At 39.7% G+C, this 20,307-nt stretch overlaps 2 protein-coding genes across 2 annotated transcripts; both read right to left on the bottom strand.

The window, feature by feature from the left end:
* Nucleotides 1-1,384: 1,384 nt before the first annotated feature.
* On the bottom strand, nucleotides 1,385-16,441 carry LOC125904651 (phosphatidylinositol 4-phosphate 5-kinase type-1 alpha-like). The gene is made up of 16 exons (XM_049602216.1): nucleotides 16,310-16,441; nucleotides 15,805-15,926; nucleotides 12,856-12,890; nucleotides 12,558-12,644; nucleotides 11,220-11,350; nucleotides 10,548-10,665; nucleotides 10,111-10,263; nucleotides 8,677-8,976; nucleotides 8,344-8,552; nucleotides 8,171-8,254; nucleotides 7,971-8,019; nucleotides 7,797-7,881; nucleotides 6,379-6,546; nucleotides 6,004-6,220; nucleotides 4,699-4,777; nucleotides 1,385-4,605 (listed from the first exon to the last, which is right to left on the bottom strand). Exons 2-16 carry the CDS (start codon nucleotides 15,851-15,853, stop codon nucleotides 4,600-4,602), a joined length of 1,770 nt encoding a protein of 589 aa, XP_049458173.1. The 5' UTR covers nucleotides 15,854-15,926; nucleotides 16,310-16,441; the 3' UTR covers nucleotides 1,385-4,599.
* A 1,775-nt stretch (nucleotides 16,442-18,216) lies between these two features.
* LOC125905276 (extracellular matrix protein 1-like) lies at nucleotides 18,217-19,754 on the bottom strand. The gene is made up of 3 exons (XM_049603182.1): nucleotides 19,596-19,754; nucleotides 19,253-19,497; nucleotides 18,217-18,846 (listed from the first exon to the last, which is right to left on the bottom strand). The coding sequence occupies exons 1-3, from the start codon at nucleotides 19,666-19,668 to the stop codon at nucleotides 18,643-18,645; spliced, it is 522 nt and encodes a 173-aa protein (XP_049459139.1). The 5' UTR covers nucleotides 19,669-19,754; the 3' UTR covers nucleotides 18,217-18,642.
* Between the last annotated feature and the right edge of the window lie 553 nt (nucleotides 19,755-20,307).

Genomic DNA, 20,307 nt, shown 5'->3' on the forward strand with positions numbered 1-20,307 from the left:
ACCACGTGCATAGACAATAACACTCAAGCAAAACTCATTTGTGTTTGAAATATAAAAGACAAAACAGCAAACACACACACTCACACCCACACACACACACACACACACACACACACACACCAAAAACAATCATAGTCTGGAATATGACAAAGTTGTTGAAGCTGTCACTGTATTTGCAAATCACTATATTTTCAGGTCTTTTCTATCTTTCTGCTTTAGGTGATGCAGATTGGACTAAACTGCAGGTCCGAAACTGCTGGTGCTGTACTTATGCAACTGCGTGATATTAGTAGGGTGGTGGTTTCAAATGCTTTGCATAAATGACATTAACAAGGCAAATGACCTGTTGCTATTTATGATTATATAAAAATAACCCTACATTATATTGTCCATGGCTGCAGGGTTAAAATATGCACATACTGTACTGGACGAACAGAAATACTATGAACAGTAAATATTATGTTCTACAGGTACTTTTAATAGTTAGCTACGCTCCACAGGGTTCCTACACATTTGGAATTTCAAAATTCCATACTTTTCCATACCCTAATTTCCAGACTTCTCTGCGTTTTTGTTTTTCCAGAGTATATGCGACATCTGAGTAAATATGTCAGTGTATCATATTTCACATCATATTTAATTATTCTTAATAGGCGATTGTAGCCGAGTACCATAATGACATGCAAATAAAAACTCAGGTAAGTTCAATGTCTGGGCTGAGGCAAAAAGGTTGGGACTCTGGGTGCAAGCGATGCAGTAACAAGTTGGCGATGTCAAATGATTTCACACAAAGCTTGCATCTAGCTCTGTGTGTGAATTGGGAATCCTTGACCAACCAGTATTTATATACGGCATTGTCAAGCCATCCATCCAAAAACTTGCATCTACCCATTGTGAACCACGTGAAACTCGTCTTCTTGTCGAAGGTGCAGTGTTGGAGTGAAACTTGATACCTGGGGGGCTGGAGGAGGGTCATGGGACAGCGGAGTGGGCATACCACTTGTCAATCAGGAAAAAGGGGCGGTATGTTTTCTGAAATGTTTGCTCTCACACAAACTGTGCTTGGCCCGGCATAAAACACGATCCGGATTGATTAAATTATTAATGGAAATACCTAATTTTCTATTTTAGAAAACAGTATTTTAGAACAGTGGTAACAGTCTGGAAACATGAATATTTTTCCATACTTTTTAATACCTGGAAATTGATCAAATTAATTTCCATACTTTCCACACTTTCGTAGGAACCCTGGCTCCACTCTCTATGAGAAACTGCTTTTGTTCAGTTTTATGGCCAAAGCTGGACATCTGCTTATGCTGCAAACATTTACTATGTTACTATTTCCTACATCATAGATTAAAGAAAGGCCCCACTGGATCTTACTTTGTAAAAAAAAAAAAAAAAAAAAAAAAAAAAAAAAGTACATTGTTTTAAGGTATACTATGCAGGAACTGTCTGTTACTGTTTGTACACAGTATAGCCAGCGAAAGAGAGTCAACTTCATTTGCGCTCTTTTTTTTCTGTGCTATGTTGTTGATTTTAATGCTTAATGCTTATAGTCTGGCACCTGGTGACACCTTTTCATAATGTCCCAACCTCAGCTGTAGGCTGTGCCCAGGAACGCCCCGAACATAATATGAAAAAACAGGAAGTGGACAGAGTCTCTGCACACGTCCCTTAAGTTATGTCAATCTTTCTGTTTCGCTGTAGCAAAAAAGCTGATGTTTAGCACAGGAAGGATGTACTCACACAAGCAACAAATCTTGCTCATTCTTTTGCTTCTCAGCTGATTTAAAAAACAAACAAACAAACAAACAAACCAAAAAAAAACAGAGCCCCATTAAAAGGTAGCAAAACAAACAGAGGTGTGTTGAACACCCTGTTGTGCTATGCAGGTGCACTCCCTTTTTAATACGGCAGGGTTGAAATCTATTGAATTGGCCAAAACGAGTGTGAAATTAAAACAAAAATCTTATGTACAATAAATAAAGACCTATCAGAATTTGGTTTGTACATACATCGCTGCTGACTGGGAAACAACTCTGAAACACCCACCAAACGAGAGAAAATGCACCTAAAAGCGTGGTGCATGCCGTTTCACACCGTTTCGAGGAAACACGTCATTCAATCTAGCAACCGTAGCAAAACGATGCACACTCTTTTTCAGAGTGAACATGGCTCAGGAGTCACTGGATGACACTGGAACACCTCAGGTAAGAATATGTTATGTTACCCAGCTAACTAGCTAGCTAGTGTTGATGACATAGATTGCATGGGATGAGAGACCGTTCACCAAGCAGTTTCACACAAAACTAAATGGCGCCATGGCAAACCTACAACAAGCTGTGGCTTTCTTGTCTTCTAATGTCATGCTTTTTGTTTCATGACACTTTAAAGTGAATGCTGTGTTTTTGGTCATCGAGCTCCTGTAACAACACTGGTTCAGTTTTACCCGACACAATCAACTGGCAAGCAGATGGTCCCTTTATATGTAGTGATCCAAAAACCTTAAAACACAAACTGTTCCCTTCAGGTTTGGTCCCGTGCATTGGTTGCAATGACAACAAAACACAGCTGAAACTTGAGCTCTCTCAGTGACACTGAAAAAAGACGACTCTACACTTGGCTGACAAACTCACTGGTCTTGCTTCATGAGACAGGCCCCAGGTCACTGCTTTGTCCCCAGCCATCTGAGTATCAGTTCTTTGGTCACATCTGGACATAAGCCAGTCTACACACTAAAACCTGAAACTGATATCAGATCACTCAGTGTTTAAGTATTAAAAAAACCCCTCCTTTTAATAAAACCCTTTGACCTGAACATGAGAGGTGACGTTCAGGATTCACAGTCTTTAAAGTAGCACAGGTACATTAGAGAACAAACAGCTGGTTAAACAGAAACTGCACGCTGAGGATCACCTCTTTTTCCAGCATGATTTGCATTCAGAGTAGGCTTAAAAAATATCAGCTTACCCAATATGAATACAGTAATAAAAAGTAAGTATTTAAAACTGTTAAAACTGTTATTTCCAATCCAAATAACATGGTTTTGTGTTCACCCCAAATCAAAAATTAGTATTTATCCTCTTACCTGTCATGCTGTTTGTTAGTCTAGATGTTCTGGTGTGACTTGCAGAGTGTTGGAGATATCAGTCATATGCAATATCTCAAATATAATGAAAATAATGGCGCACAGAGCTATTGTCATTCTACAGAACTAAACCATCAAACCATTTCACCGTGCAGAAGGAAGCATGCACCTTCTGCTAGCACACCTCTCACCACTGAGCTAGCTAAGGGCACAGACGCACCAAACGTCATCAAAGAACTTGTGGTGACTAAGGCAACTGTTGCCTCACATTGCCTGTGTCACGACCAAAAAGTTGCACTTGAACACACTGCAAAGACTACAGCAAACAGCCAACTAAACTGTCCTTTCTGTGCCTGTGTGAGAGGAAGTAACTCTTTGTATCAGCAGGTGGCAGTAGTCTGTATTCGTCATTCATTGACAGGACGGATACAGACTACTGAAGACGCTGGTTAGCCGCTAAGCCCATTGACAACACAACCCAACGTCAAAAAGAACAAAGCATATTTTTGAGCACTAGCAAACATAACACAAACAATTATGAACTGTTTCTGCTAAAGAGCTCAGTGGCAAAAAAGATCTGCTCATGACACATCTCATGCTGTCACAAGCACGAGCCTCTCGTCCATGAGTAGATGCATGCTTCCTTTTGCACAGTGATTTGGTTGGCAGGTGTAGTTTGGTAGAAAGAAAATAGTTCCTACATGAAACTGCTCACAACAAGGTCTGTGGATTATCTTGAGTAACCAGGTCATGATTTCTGGAAAGAGACATTGCTGTTGAGTTTTTCAATTTTTTTTCCATCTAGGTCCATTATATTCGAGAGAAGGCAGACATCTCTATGTCCGATATCTCCAACAACACGCAACTCACGCCAAAACAATCTAGACTGATAAATAGCACTACAGGTAAGAGAAAAAATATGTATTTTTGATTTTGGGGTGAACTGTCCCTTTAAAGCATCAAAGTCTACCATGTAGCAGAAACAGCACTCTAGGCTCAGACCTTTGGGTGATGGGACAGACACTTACAGAGCCAGGTATGCATGAGGACGTGCTACAGCAATTTGGTAAACACTAAAGAGGAATCACTTCCAAAAAGGAGAAATAAGGCTCAAATAAGGCAAAGTCCTCATGTTACAATCTACATTGAATGCTGGCTGAGTTGAGCACATCAGTGCCAAGAACAATCTTTGGTTGTGCTGGAAGCATTCCTATGAGATGAATAATAGTGTTCAATAACCGCAGCGTTAATGTACCCGCAATCACTAGTGTCAGAACACAACCACCCACTTACATGCTCATACCATGCAGAGATTTGGAAATCAAAGTGCAAAAACAACAACAACAAAACATTGAATATCCCACTTGGTCTCAACGATACGCTGCATTTATTTTTCAGTTGTGGTACCTCAAGTCACACCAAACGGGGGGTTGTAACAGTTCATCCATGCCCATAAAATCCTCCAAGTCTGAGTTGAGTTTGTTTGAGTTTACTTCTCCTCCCGACGTCTACACCTGTAAGCCAAAGCAATGAACATAGTTAAAAGAAAAACCCTCAGCTTAAGTAAAAGAACTGAAAAAGAACTGAAAAAGAACTGAAAAACTTACAGAGCATTTGCTTGCATTAGGAACGATGTCACTGAGTGAGATGACATCCTCAGAACCAATACTTTCTTCATACTGAGCTCTGCAAACATCAAAGGAGCAGCGTGAGTGAACTGAACCGTCATACAATTTAAAACACTGGGTTTGTATATGCATAAAACAAAAACTCAACATGCTTCCAAATATACCATATCTTTTAGCTGGTATTTCATGCTTTCATTTAGAAAGAGCAATGATTTACTTGAGAGATTAGTGTGATGTAAATGTTTGCCACTAGATGGCCATTCTAAAGATGCTGCGCTGTCTTAACACATGCTGACTTGTCTGAGGTTCTGGTTAAGGCACATTGCCTTTAGTCTTTCTCAAACCCTCTTGTAGAATTTTTAAAGCCTTGTTCACCATAATAGACTATCTTGGGCTGCAACTAAGGCCCTTTACATCTGGTGTTAACATGCGTCCTGGGCAATCAGATCACAGCTCAAACTACAGGCGTGAATGCACCATATGCAACTTCAATGCGTCTTGAGATCTGACTGCTTGAACTAAATTCGGAGGTGGTCTGGCCCGCATGTGGTCACATTGTTTCAGCAACTTTTGTTGTGCAGTTGCACAGACGCAGAGCTGAAAGGTTGTGTTCAGAGGTGCTCAGTTCATCGTCTTCCCACTTAGCACAACCTAGCACAGCAGGCGCAGCTATTAAATTGTCACGACAAACTCACACCGGCTCATCTCTGCAACAACCCGAAGACAGAAAGAGAGAGACAGCGTGGGGCAAGGAGGAGCTGTGAATCAATACGTTGAGCGCAGCCCTATGATTAAATAAGATTTTACACATGTTAGTGTGCGTATAGCACAACAAACCTCCTGCCGGTTAAAAACAACAACAGCACATTTGGTCTTTGCGAAAGGAACTGATTCACATATTCAGAGTGGTGAGGTGAGATTCTATCACAAGTGGTCACTCAAGACATATGTGGAGGTTTGTTTCAGAGAGATGGACACAGCTGTCCACTTGTGATTGGATTACCCAAGATGCATGTTAATATCAGGTGAAAAGAGGCTCTGACAGTTATTTTCATTATTAATTAATGTGCTGGTAAATTTCTCAATTAATGAACTTATATATTTATACATAAAATGTCAAACAATGGTAAAAAGATCTATGTAAGACATTTGAATCTGTTTGCAATGACTGCAATTAATATAATCACATCACACGTTTAATCATTAGCTATAACCCATATAGAACCAAACAAAGTTTAATAACCATATACTGCTGAGAATCTCTTATGTATTTTTCCCTCTCACCTCTTGGGGGTGCTGTGCTCCTGGTCTTTGCCTTTTGTGCTATTTAACTCCGCTCCCACTGACTTGTAGGTATCCTGAGAGTGAGGCGGTGGCTGACTTGTGGGGGCAAATCCAGAGTTTTCCAAGGAGGAGGAGACAGTGGTTTCAGTAGCGTTGCCAACAGTGTCGCTGGGCGGTAAGGTCTTTGGGAGGAGGTCAGGACGACCTGACTGCATGGCTGGGTGGAACCGGAGGGAAAACTGTTAATGCTGTGTTGTGAAAGAAGCGCTTCACATGCTGGTACATGCTGGAGGACCTAATCTCTGTGGGTAACAGTAAACAAAGTTTGTTTTCAGCACTTGAGCTGACACCCAAAATCCAATTTCCAGTTCTCACCGTTGTCTCCTTCAGTGTCCTCTTTGGTCTCAGAGCTGACTTGCTGTTGGAGTGAATAGTGCTGGCTGCTGCTGCTGGTTTGGGTTGACAGAGGGGGCCCAGAACCCGCTGGCTTTCTCAAAGGAGCATGTGACACTGCACGGCGCTTTTTAGATGGGGAGGACTTTACTAAACACAAGAGGGAAAATGTCAAAGTGAGACGACATCATGGACTTAATTATGGTGTCAGTACACTCGCTGTAGGCGGGGAGGCGTGTTAGAGGTTTGGCGATGCAATCTCTTAGCCAAGAATGGGTGTGTCTCTTGAGGTCCTCCACCCACCTGCTCAGGTGACAGCTCAGCAGGTATTTTGGCCACTTTATGTGTTGAAGGCACACCAGTATAACCGCCCCCTTTATTAATATTCTGTCCACCTTTCTTCTTTAATTTTACTTTTTTAAATAACTGACATGCGATGACACATGGTTTTAATCCCACAAGATAGAATAAAGATTAATGAGGGATTTTTACTAGCTTTCTATCTATGACAGTTAGTTGCCAAAACTGATGGCCTGTCTTTACTCTGGTAACTCTCTTCATAGCCGTCTGATGGCAGCAGACATCTGTTTCATCAGCAGTCTCTAAGTGGAGTGATGTTGCACACCAGACTCTAGCAAAATAGGTAAAGGTCTGCATTCTTCTCCAGGTTTTTCAAAGGAATAGTTTGGACTTTTTGAAGTGGGGATGTATGAAGCACTTATTCATAGTTAATGTAATATTTTTACCTCTTTGCACTATCAGACAGCCTTTGGAGACGGTAAACTAAAATCTTAATATTGCTCTCTCCAAAGGCACCAGACTTCTTTAACAAAAACAGTAATTTTACAATTTTTACCCCTTTTACCTTGGGATTCAAACCAACGTGGCAGCAATACATTGCTTAGCTTTCGTGGCAGTTAGCGGGTTAAAGGAATAGAAACCTAAGTATGGTCATGTGGTCAAACTTCTATAGAAGAGCTTGGAGAAATAGCATTCTGACACTAAAATATATGTGCTGAGACTGAAATTCCCCCTAAAATACTGGACTCAACTGTTAAAAAATAGTAATGAATTCATCAAGAGTTGTGATCTGCTCTTGGCAGGATACTTTAACTGTATATATATAGATATAGATATAGATATAGATATATACATATAGATAGATAGATAGATAGATAGATATAGATATATAGATATATATTTGAAATTCTGCACATCCAAGATAATAATAAGTTTCCTCTGAGGAAAGCTCTTATCAGGATTCCCAAACTTTCAATGCACCATGACAGGGAGAGCTTGGTGTTGAAATGGCATGAAAGCAACTGCTGAGCTTGGCCATCAAATGTCCCACAGGGTTCATAGTATTCATACTCATGCTCACAAAGATACAATACACTTACATGCAATCTTCCTGAAGACAACATTGCACATGAACTTCTGAAATCGGTCTGCGTAGAAACCTGGTCTGTGTACTGATACAGTATCCTACAGAAAAGGAATGATAACAGGGCTTACATAGATATATATATTCTGATTTTTAACACAGTTACCTGAGGGTAGTGGAGATTACTTACCCCATCATGAACCAGAGCTTTCCACGAGTGTTCAAGCTTCTTTACTAATCTGATGAACACACACACACAGAGCCTGGATTACACTCAGTACTTCTGAACACTGAAGCTGCTGATTTTGCAATGTAGGATGTCTAGACATTGTGCGAGTGTCACTGAATGAACAAGGGGTTTATAGATACATAAAAATGTGTTCTGTTTACCTGTAGGACTGCAGAATGTCGATGATACCAATATACACCAGCAACCTCTCGCCATTTGAGTTTCGTGCTGGGATCCCTCCCGTTCTGTAAAACCAAACAAAAAAAAATATCATTCTGTGTTCTGTCATTAATCTCAGTAACATGAGTGCTGCACTGGCCTCTGAAACACTCACTTGTCCTCTGTGTCCACTGATCCCATGCTCCCTGGCTCAGCTTGGATGGCCTCTATAGCAGTGCTGTACAGGGACTTTTGACCTTGTGGCCTCCTTTGGTCCGCAGCCCCGGCCACCGCCTCTTCACCGGCTTGCTCTCGACAAGCCTGATTTATATTGTGGATTCCCACCAGAAGGCTGTAGTCCATAATCTTAAAACTTTGCAAAAGCTGAATGGAGATCAATAAACACAAGTACAGTGAGACTAGTGATCACAAATAAATTTACAAGAAAAACAAAATGTAAATATCACACTTGTAGCCTCATGTTAAGACTTTTTTCTGCAGTTCTTACCAGACAGTCTCTCTGGATGGTCTTGCACACAGCATTGTACTTGTCCGCCTCCAGTAACAGCCCCTCATTCATGTCCTGCATGAAATCCAGGTCCTTGTACGTGGGCGAGGACTTTTCCCTCTCTTTAGCTGAAGCCCGTCGCTTGTAGGTGGAGCCCTTTAGATCAAACTTAAGGTGCATTCGTACTGCGCTCGGGAGCAGATTGTTCATGACTGCAATACGGATGTTCTTACCCGCTGCCTGGACACAGTAGAGCCCATAAAACTTTGGTAATAAGGTCCGTTTGTTCTGGTTCAGGTTCTGAAGGAGAGCAGAGAGAAAATAAAATTAAAACAATTATTGATGCAGCTGTACAAAAAGTGAAATAAGTGGTTGACTAATACAAACTGAAAAATAAATAAATGATGAAACACAGGTAAACACACTGTCCCACACAAGTGTTGCAGTCATTAATATGGGAGCTTATTTTGATGTCAAATTGTTTAGACACCTAGAATTATGTCAGAAATGGAAAGTAAAAATGTTTAGATGTTTCAAGTGTTGCAACTAATGATTACTGCCATTATTTAAATGTAAATAGCAATGTAAATGCTGATTGCACAGTGTAATGGCTGTAAAATACTGACACCACTGATGTTTAGATTGCTTCCTATAGACTGTATATAAAGATGGACGACATGACACCTCCCCAAAAGTGAAGCCAAAACATCTAGATTGCTGGCTTCACTATAGATCATAAACCCTGCCTCCTCCATGTTAGCGGATGGGACATGGGACAATCTAAAAACTCAAAGTACATATCAAATAAACTTTACCCAAAGATGGCTTCTGTCATTTTATGTAGTTCTTATCCTGCTAATGTGAGAAAGTGTTCCTTTTTGAGATATCTTTGGTTTTGAGTAGTAATATGATGTTAAAAAGGGGACTCACATTGTCCATCTTTATATACAGTCTATGTTTCCTATAAGCTTCGCTTTCACTATGCAATTCTGTCAGCCAAAGTGGACGATCTTCGGGAAAAATTAAGGCTCAACTGACGCCACTAAGGAAGTGCGTCAACCACTGCACAACCACAACAGGGAGAGGATAGCACTTCTGTATTCCTTGGTACCTCTCTCCAACAGTGTTGGGGGTTACTGTAATCACATTACATTTGTCTGTAATGCAGTGATGAGACACTCTTAAATTCAATAATCATGTTACATTTACTAATCAAACTTCTTCTTCTCCAGTAGGTGTTTTGTAACAGATAACATTAGCATGTACACTTAACTACTTTTGTATAGAGGGGAGACCGCTGAAAACAGCTAACGCCAGCAAGTGTTTGGAGTTTTTCTTTTTAAACATTTTATTAGTTTTATTGTGTGGTGTAATCATGTGCACATTTATTCTGCAGATACCATCTGGTACCTAAAACCACTCATCAGAGCTTACCATGAAGTAGCCTGGAAGCAGTTTCTGCAGAAACTCCGCCTCTTTGTGCTGCACCGTCTTAATGATATACTCATCATCACTAGAGACATAGAACAGAGATCCACTGGCCCCGGAGCTTGACAGCTCAATCAGCGGTTCGTTACACAGAGAACACTAACAAGACAGGAGCAAAGTGGTTAGACATGTGATAGAAACCAAACAACACAGACTCACAGGTTAAAAACAGATCAGCTATGCCTTTACACAGTCAGCAGCTCCACCCCTGGTGTGTCAACATCCCGTTATTTCACACTTCTCTAGTTTCACTCTTTCCGGTTCCTCAATCATGCCATTCTTCTCACAGTTCACAGCTTTTCCCTTTTTCTTCAGAGCTTTACTGTTCTGCTAGCTTTTTGCACAATTCCTGATTATTACAGATGCTGAGTAATCAAGAATACCATGTAGTCATCAGGCCGGATGCCAAACATCTCCCTGAAGTAGCGGAAGGCCATCGGAGCATATGTCTTGAACCTGAAGTCTCCATAGTGGTGAGCTGGTGTCAGGTTACTGCCCTCACTGCCAGTAAGAGACACAAGAGCAGAGTATTAGATCACATACAAGATAGGTTCAGTCAGAGGTTTCCTTAATTGAATATTTTCTGTCAGTAACAGGATTTTTCCCACAATGACAGAAATATCTGAAGGCTGTTTGTCATTTTGAAAGTGACACTGTCACTGGGGGCGATCTACCGTAACTTTGAGTAATTAACACCCCTGCCCAGTTGATGGCACGTGCATAATAATTAGCTACTGTCTTGTCTTTGAACTCACATGCATGACCTCATTTTCTAGCTGGCTTTTGCCATCGCATTGTCACAGCAGCTTTACAATAATTGTGATGGAGCTGTTAAACGAGGTGAAAAAATGGTTTGTTGCTGGGGGGAAGAATGATTTATCAGATTTCTTGTGGGGTTGACATGAAAAGTGTCCTGAATCTGTCTGTCAAAATGACAGACACAGACGACGAGAAGGTCTAACACAACCTCTGGGTTAAGTCAAAGAGTAATAACGTATTACAGTCAAATCATCATCTTTTCAACATATCCTTGCTTCAAAATGTAAAAGACTCACCTGGGAAAGAAGATGCTCTCTACCACTTCAAAGTCCTGCAGCAGCACGTCTCTCTCAGGTTTCTGGCTTAAGCTGCCCACCGTGTGCGTGATGCCTAACTGGATAGCACCTTTCAAGGCAGATGATGTTGTCTGGAACACAGAGCAAACTATTATGTATCAGGTGATACATGCAGTGCTGTGTTTATGTAGACACATGCCACGCTTGCTGGTAGTTTTTGCATTTCATTAGTTGATAATGCATATGTTAAATTTTTAATTTGTAATTAAACTGCACATCAACATGAATTACAAGTTTATTTCAGACAATATCAATTAACCTATTAAGCAATCCCCTCAACTGGATTTAACCAGGCCGATAGGACTCTAGCACTTTTAAAGGGAAACTGGTATTTTTTAACCTCGACCCTCTTTCCCATGTTTTTGTGTCTATGTGACTAATGAGGACAACCATTTTTTAAACTGGTCAAGTATTTAGAGAGACCACTACAGTGGCAGCGGTGAAACAGGCTGCAATGAAATCCCTGTGTGCAACTGTGCACCCTCAATTTATGTCCATTAAAAGTGCTTGTTTTTGCCACTGATAGGCTCAGGCTGTAATAAGAAGTGTCTGACAACATTATGAAAAACATAACACTAAGCTAGTCCCTCTGTACTCCAACACAATGAACTCCTCCTAGCATTCCTCTGTGCAACTTCTACTAATGATTCCACCATTGTCTTCCTTTAATAAGTCACCTCTCACATGATTTCAGTGAGACTTGGTTGTAATAACAAACAGATGAGTGAAAGGTCAGGAAAAACACTTCATTTCTCTGTGGGATCCTTTCCACAACATTGTCAGTCATTTCTAATAACAATCAGTGTTTGTCAGTGGCAAAAACAAGCACTATTAATGGACGTAAACTAATGGTGCCCAACTGCCTGTATCGCAGCATGTTTGAGGTCTCTCTCAACACTGAACCAATGTCAAAAATGACTGTCTACATTAGGCACTCAAAGACAAAAACATCGCAAAATAGGGTCCAGACTGAAAAAAATACTGAAGTTTTCCTTTAAGGTTTTACATATTTTCATACATTAACAGTGAGTGTAGAGCTGCCACAACTGATCGATCAACAGAAATTGGTTTATAATGATTAACTGTTAACAGAAACTCCAAACTTTATCTTTACAAACTTAATATCTTTGGGTCAAGTAAAAAACGACCCACTTTTCTCACTATCTCACAGCGATTAATTGAAAGAATAACTGGCCAATTTAACAGATCATGGAAATAATCATTAGCTGCAGCTCTGTGGGAATGATGTGTGTCAGTAAGTGATGGATGATCCCCCACCTTCTTGTATGTCGTCTCCCCGGTGGGATCAATTCCACGATGGCCAATAGTTTTTTTCATGGCCGGGGACATGCTGGTGCTTGGACTCTGTCAGTACAAACATGATGGAGGGGAGAAGTAGGAGAGGAAAATAACTCATTGCAGCAATATGTCATATTCTCATGTTTGAAAGAGGAAGGAATAGAGGATGTGTCAGTGAAATATCCGTATATTCTGTAAAGATAAATGCAACATGTGTTTCCTAACTGACACAAAGCCAGATTGCTCATATCCTCCACACGTGTCAGTTATTTCTCACCTCAGGAGAAGCATTTTTTCGAATCCCAGTCGAACCTGCAGCACGAGAGAGGAAGAAACATGCAAATTACAAAATAATACACAAGGAGTAAAAGAAAAAATGCAATTCTCACGCTAACTGGATGCATTAATGTAAAACAACATAGCTTCAAACAGCTTTAACCATTCCCTAATGTTGAAAACAAAGAGTGCAGCTTTGAAACAAGCATGCAGACGCACCTCGTTCATTACCTCTGAGAGAAGACAGTGTCCTCCAGAACTGACTCTGCAGGTCTTTGAGTGCAATGGGAGGAATTAGATAAGTATGCTATTACTATTAAAGTGAGTTCATGCAGGGCTTATGAATGTCCTGACCTCTAAGTTATGCTCCTGGGAGTCCAAAGTCAATATCACACCTAAATAGTTCACTTGTTTAAGTAAGAAACACAATAGAGAAAGTGAAACGACATGAAGGTGCGACTCTGTCTACTTTTCAGTTTGCTTTGTAAATTATTGACAGCAAATTCCACTTATTTTAAATATAAAGGAGAAAATAACCTTAATGATGTTGTTGTGATTAAAACAAATAGCATGTCTAACAAACTGGGGGCATGGAGTTTGAAAGTTGTGGGTATTTACCAAGCTAGGAGGGTCTAATAATATGTAATAGGTTATTATTGTTATTGTAGAATCAAGAGTTTTAAGAGCCTGACCCATACCAGGAACTAAAGTCAGGAATTTTGGCCTTGGCTGCATCGATTTTGTGTTCCCTTTCAAAACCTGTTCGTTAAACAGCCCCATTTCCTGCTGTTATTTTCACTCAGTTTCCAGTTTTCATCAGTTTTTAGTACACCTAGATAAAACTAATGCAGTCACTTCTACTAACCGGTTTATTAAATTACAATTTTTTTGCATTTGGCACAATGTACAAACAGTAGCACCTGATATGTAATTTCTTTAATTACTTCTTTTTAAAATTTATTTTAGCATTATCATTTATCTGTATGGCGGGTGCACGTATTTATGCATGTGGACATGTGTTATCTGAAACTGTCACTATATCCTGACAGTATGAGACATGTAATCTGTGAAAAAGATCTGGGGCTGTATTCACAAAGCTTCCTTGTATAAAGAGTTGCTCTTTGTGATGAAACTCTGAAATTCTTAGAATTGTGACATTTTGGGGCATCGGTGGCTTAGTGGTAGAGCAGGTGCCCCATGTACAAGGCAAGAATTGTGACATTTTCTTAGAATTTACCCTTAAAGTTAAGACTAGGTCCTTGATTAAAGTTATTCACAGAGCATCTTAGAGCTCCTAGGGTGAAAGACTGTTAGGAGAGGAGAGGATAGGAGGACTTTTAAGAGGCTTAAGAGTTTCTCAATCTGAGGAGAAAATGGTGGAAGCACAAAGAAGTTGTAGAAATAATCTCCAAAGAAAGGATGACAGTGAGTAAATGAAATGCTGCAGATGAGATCATGCAGAAATAATATGTGTGTTTGATGTCATCAGGGATACGCACACATTTCCCATCTAACACTATAACACTGGAAATAAAATGATCACAACACTAAGATATTTGGAAAACCGGAAAAATGAAGCAGTGATGACTTAGATCTGTCTAAACCTTCCATCAGCAGAGTGATCACACTAACTATGACACAATGCTTTAACAGCCAGCAGTTCATTTCATTTCCACTAGGTGTCCACACTTTGCAGGCTCACAACAGGGTGGTGTCTGTGACAACCAATCACACCTGTTAAAAGAATGTGTCATACGTAGCAACGGGGATCAACCACACCTCCTCACTAAGGTCAAAATTTCTGTCTCTTCCTTGCTCAGAGCTGCTCTGAGAACTTTCCTAAATCACTCCTAAGCTAGGACTCCGTACTAAAAAAAGAATGTTTGTGAATACGGCCCCAGATTATTCTCCGCCTTGTAGTGCTTCTGATGGCATTTGCAAGAATTCACTGTGGCTAAGGGAAAACACCAATCACAGCCAAGGAGTCGCTCATGCAGCTGTCAATCACTGCTCGTGAACTGCGGTCCGTCAAACTTGGTAGTGCTTAAAAAAATGAATAGAGATTCTGTTACTACATTGCCTATTTCTGACCTCAAATGTTCCCAGGAACATATTTATGAGTACTTTTTATCTGTAAAGACAGTTTGTGACCCGCCCACCAAATACAACCCACGAGCTGGAGCAAACCTTTTAGCTGCCTCATTTTACAGCTATAATATTTTTCTGAAAACATTTAATTTGCCATTAGAAGCACTAGAAGGAGGAAAAGGAACATATTTTTTCCACAGATTATCTGTCATATGACACAATACTAATGTCAGGATATAGTGACAGCAAATATGACAAAGACTTATTTTTACAAAAGTTACCAACTACAGCTATAATGTACTACTTAAGAGCTGCCCAGCAAATTTTGCTGTACAATGTACTTTCACAATAATGACCTCCTATTCTAGTCTTTTTCCCCCCACCACATTTATTTCAAGGAGGACACTAAAAAGTAACACCTCTTACTGGAACTCAATTAAGCTTGAGTCAATTAAGTTGAGTCAACATTTCTATTAAAGTTTAAACAAAACTGAAAACAATACGCTTTAAGAAAGGTATTGAATGGCTTTAGTTTCATCTAGGAGTGTCTAATAACTTGGCAACAAAGTGTATACAAACAGCAGACCCAACATTGAAGATCACTGGAGGAGGATTTATGGGGTTGGGCAATGGATAGTTTTTATACAAGGAAGAATAATGTTTATATTTGTCATATTTAATTAAACAAATTTACTAACTGACTGTCTGATAAGCTGCTGGCATGCTCAGACACGTCTATCCACAGGATCAATTACCTGGGCCTATGCCCATGTATCAGTATCACCTGAGTGAGTAACTCATGTCAAACACATCTGGTCTATCCCGTTCAGGAAAAGGTGGTGTATAATAATATAGTACTTACTACCAGAGAGGCCCTGCAGCCCCGGAGGCTCCTCAGCAGCTGTGGCCATTCAGACCAGAACCTGGTTGGTTGTGTTGAAATTCAGATTCTGCTTCCCTCCTTTTGAGCAGGTAGCTGGGGACCTGTGTAGTAAAAAAGAAACTAATGAACCGCAGACACCTTAGATGACTTCATGCCACAAATATTGACAGCAGCCACGTTGACGGGCTCTGCTGATGGAGGAGCTGTTTTTAAAATAAACAGTACGAGAGACTGGAGGTAATCTTTCACGGAAACTTTAAGCTAACCCTGTGATAAATAATGTAACTGTGGGGAATGCTAATGAATGGTAAGACTGGTGCATGTTGTAACAGGCTAGCACGGCAGTTACCGAGGTGTCTGGGTTTCGACATTTATCCAGAGGCGAGAAAGCTAGCTGCTAACTCTGGTTCAACTTTTCTAACTTTGACCAAGCTAGTCACGCTTATAACTAACGAAAAACAAGATAAACAGACAGCTAACTCACTCGGTAGTCTTGCAGAGGAGTTCCGGCCGTTTCCAGAGAAAGAAAAAACAACCCTTTCCCTTCTAAAGTCACTGTTTTCCCTAAAACTAATAAACAAGGAAGCAGTGCGGAAGCAGCAGTTTTGTGTTCTGCTGCGCGAGCCAGGGCGAGAACAGAAATTCCGGTAAAAATCTTCTTTCAGAATAAAACACACACAAAAAATAAATGAATAGTAAATCAATACCATCCAAAAATGGACTGTTAAAAAGTTTATTGTGTATACCACGCCTATATATGATATAGTATATAACCGTATATAATTACATAACAAAAATAAAGGAAATTACACATTTAAACATTTACTTAAGAGATTGTTTCACAGTTAAATACAATAATTGTGTGAAGTTAAACAATGCAATACAATTCAAAAGATTGTGATCAAGAACCACATTTTGCAAAATCACAAATAAGTACAACTACTAATTGAAAAAGAGTGAAAACCAGTCTGCCTTTGAAATGTATACTCAGGTAAACAACTGTACCACAAAACAGCAGTGACAGAAGTATTATTAGCATTTGAGTAAATAATAGTAACATTATCACAATGTAAACATACTGTATTAAAATTCCTGCACTCAAAATGTTATTTATGTTAATGTACAGAGGCATTGGCAGCCAAATCAACCATTATCAAATGTGAAAATACTTATTATGCAGGAGAATGGCTCCCATCACTATTAAATTATTATAGATTTATTATTGTATTGTAGTTATTGATGTATTAACACATGTGCAGCAGGTTTTTCAATTAGCATTTGGTCGAAGCAGAGTTAATTCTGCCTTCTTTATGTGCTTTATGTAGTCTGTAACAAAGTATATTTCACAAGTTTATCATAAACTACATTTTACTACAGTAAATTCCTGTCACATTCTGTCCATTCATGCAATTTACTGTTATTATTATTGTTGTTGTTATTATTATTATCATATACATACATATATATTTATTATATGTATCAGTTTTTCAAAGACTGCTCTTGAAAATGTTGTACATATGACAATAAATGACACTGAGGTATTTGACTATGTATTTATAACCTTTTAACTAGTAACTAAAACTGTTAAATAAATGCGGTGGAGTAAAAAGTATCATATTTGCTTCTAAAATACGTAGTTAGGTAGATGAGGTGTGGAGATACCTAGGTAAATTACAGCTCCCTTAAATCGTGCTCAGGTAGACTAAATGTTCTTAAATGTGCCCCACAACTTCAAAACAGTACCTTTATGAATGCAGCCTCCTGATACTCTGAACATTTTGAACTCATTTCAAAATGTTCATACTGATGGTTTTTTTGACCTCTTTAATAGAAAGTGTGCTTTTAGTACAGGGCATTTGATAACATGTTATTTTTGTTATTTTGACCACAAATGTTTCTCTTTCAGCTTGATTTAAACATGGGATTTATAAATATTTTTAATTGGAGTGTTTCTAATGATTTATATTTTAAATGTTTCCTCTTTTATTTTGAAGCCAGACAGGAAATGTACCGGTCATTCTGTGGTTGTGGTTGTGTGGACTATGAAAAATGTACGTATACAATATAAAATGTCTCAGTCAAACATTGCTAGGATTTTTTTTAAAAAATGTTGTGAGACTTTTATTTCACTTTGTAATGCAGGCTGTGCAGCACACTCAACTTTTCCTATTGATCACTGATCTGTAAATGTCGCGCACCAAACTATTACAGTCAATATAGTGACCCCCAGTGGACACGTGTGAATTTTGTATTGCAAGACTTGCAGAACTTGTTTCAAACTCAACATTTTTGGAAGCTGCCAACATGCTGTTTCTCCAAAGGTATGTCAGGTTCACTAAAAGTTGTTTGTTCAGTAACCAAAAAAAAGCATGTGAGAACATTTATGTCTTTTTTCAGTCCTTTATTTTTCTAAGACAGAATATTACAGTACGTGTCAGAAACTGTGTAATTCATGTAGGGTACAACTTGTGAACTGAACTGTGAACATTTGTGGAGAAGTGCAATTAAAAAATGTGTTTCCTGTTGTTGTGACAAAGATTGGTTAAAATACAAAGCTGTCAAAATAATAACCAACCTCAGCTGTTATTATCCTGACTCAGCATAAGCCCAACCAGCATGCCCTGCCCACAAAGATCTACAGGACACATGGCATTATGAGCTCAGCATTATCTTGTACATTTTGTGATGCCGGTTCGAGCACATTTACTTAATCTCGCTCTCAAAGCTACACAAAAATAATACTTTAATCACCTACAGATACTTTAACCTGTACATTTTAGTTAGACACTGTATATGTTTATATTTCTTTTTCCACTTTTAGCAAGTATTTGGGTTGAAGATGAATCCTGGCTCATCTGGAACTGCGGGTGCAGTGTAGCCTGGTGTTGCCTCATAGTTTGGGTTTGGCAGCTCGCTGTCGAAGCATCTCCACCGTGCATCTCCTCTGTCCGCACAGCACACATATGCGAGAGTCATGGTGGAATATTCCTCCAAGCAGAACTGGGACAGGGCTTGTTTCCACTGTAAGAAACAAGACAAAGCTGTAATTCATCTCCCTATTAGTGAGAGTCAGAGAAACGCACAATTCACCCTCACAAATTCTTATCTTGAGGCATACCTATCTTAAAGTACCAGTTCTGTATTTGTGCTATGTGTAGAAGGTAAACACATGTACAATATATGTTTATATTTGCTGTTTCTTGAGGGTGGTAGCAACCTTTTATAAGATTATAAATAGATTATGCTGTATATTGTACTTGAATATATGGAATTTAGCAGCATACCTCCTGAAACTGATGTATTTAGGGAGAACAGTTTTGCTTCTTCGCCTTAGGTGTTCACTTTATTATCAATAAATAACAGCGTAATATAATTTCTACCCCCCGTACACACACAGACACAGGCACGAACACAGGCAGAGACTTACAGCTTGCTGGGCGCAGCAGAGGATCTGGTCGCTCTGCCCACTGCAGCACTGACTGTACCATGACTCCAGACGGTTGATGGCATTTCCACGGCGGCGGAAGTGACTGACCCTGGAGTTCGGGAAGAAGCTGGGTGGGTATCTGGGACGACCCTGACCTTGATTGCAGATGGCAGCGATGTTCTGAGCAGTGGGACAGGCAGGTGGGAAAGGCACGTCAGGCTCATTGAGGGAGTTTCTTCTGGTCTCTGTGGGAAAAGAATACAAAGCAACACAGATGTTTACAGCACTGTGATCCGAAGAGTAAATAAAGTATGAATGCTGAAAGAATTTAAGAGGACATTACCTCCCACATCTGCACCATGAAGAGTCAGCAGTGCAGTTATCCAAAATCCTGCGAAGCCTCCAGTCGAGATCATAGCTGTATGGTTGTTTAGCAGGAGCTTCAATTTAGGAATTTCTCTCCAAAAAGTTGCTCAAAGATATTGTGACTGAATCTGCAAGCAGCTTATATGAGGCAAGGGGAGTGAGTCTGTGGGCGTGAAATGCTTGGAAGTGTGGGTGGAAGGGGTGAGGGGAAGTGGTGGTGGTGTGGGGGGTATCATAATGTCGGGAGCTGGCAAGATAAAAACAAAATGAGTTTGAACTTTGGTGATATCTGCTGATGCATGCAACATGCGATATAATGTGGTCTCAGAAGTCTGCATTCAAAGGGGAAAAAATGAATACAAGTCATGATGATTCATGTTCTAATAGACCTTTTTCGTCAGAGGAGAAACACAGGTATACACTGAAATATATAAACGAACAACTAAAATTTAAATAAATGAAAAAAAAAAATAGGGGGGCTAAGTGTGTTGCTTTAGGTTTGTTATGGACAGTCAGGTTTGTTGTGGACAATGGAGGGGAACCAGGTCTTTTTAAAGTCATCCGACTTGTCCTTCAGAGCAAACATAATTCTTTTCAAATGGGGAGTATCAGAGAATTCATTAGCTTTGGGGGTTTCTACTATTTTTCAATGCTGGGGCAGATCTTTCTTTGCTGTTATAAGACCATAG

This window comes from Epinephelus fuscoguttatus, linkage group LG17 (assembly GCF_011397635.1).
Source record: "Epinephelus fuscoguttatus linkage group LG17, E.fuscoguttatus.final_Chr_v1".
Lineage (NCBI taxonomy): Eukaryota > Metazoa > Chordata > Actinopteri > Perciformes > Serranidae > Epinephelus > Epinephelus fuscoguttatus.

Bases quoted from the DNA above. Each gene is read 5' to 3' on its own strand.
- LOC125904651 (XM_049602216.1), bottom strand. From the start codon at position 15,853: ATGGCCACAGCTGCTGAGGAGCCTCCGGGGCTGCAGGGCCTCTCTGGT. The intron at 12,891-15,804 runs GTAAGTACTATA...CTCGTGCTGCAG, and splicing joins GCTGCAGGGCCTCTCTGGTA to GTTCGACTGGGATTCGAAAA. The intron at 6,547-7,796 runs GTAAGTGTATTG...TCTTGTGTTTAG, and splicing joins TGTCTTCAGGAAGATTGCAT to TAAAGTCCTCCCCATCTAAA.
- LOC125905276 (XM_049603182.1), bottom strand. From the start codon at position 19,668: ATGATCTCGACTGGAGGCTTCGCAGGATTTTGGATAACTGCACTGCTG. The intron at 19,498-19,595 runs GTAATGTCCTCT...CTTTTCCCACAG, and splicing joins TCATGGTGCAGATGTGGGAG to AGACCAGAAGAAACTCCCTC. The intron at 18,847-19,252 runs GTAAGTCTCTGC...TGTTTCTTACAG, and splicing joins TCTGCTGCGCCCAGCAAGCT to TGGAAACAAGCCCTGTCCCA.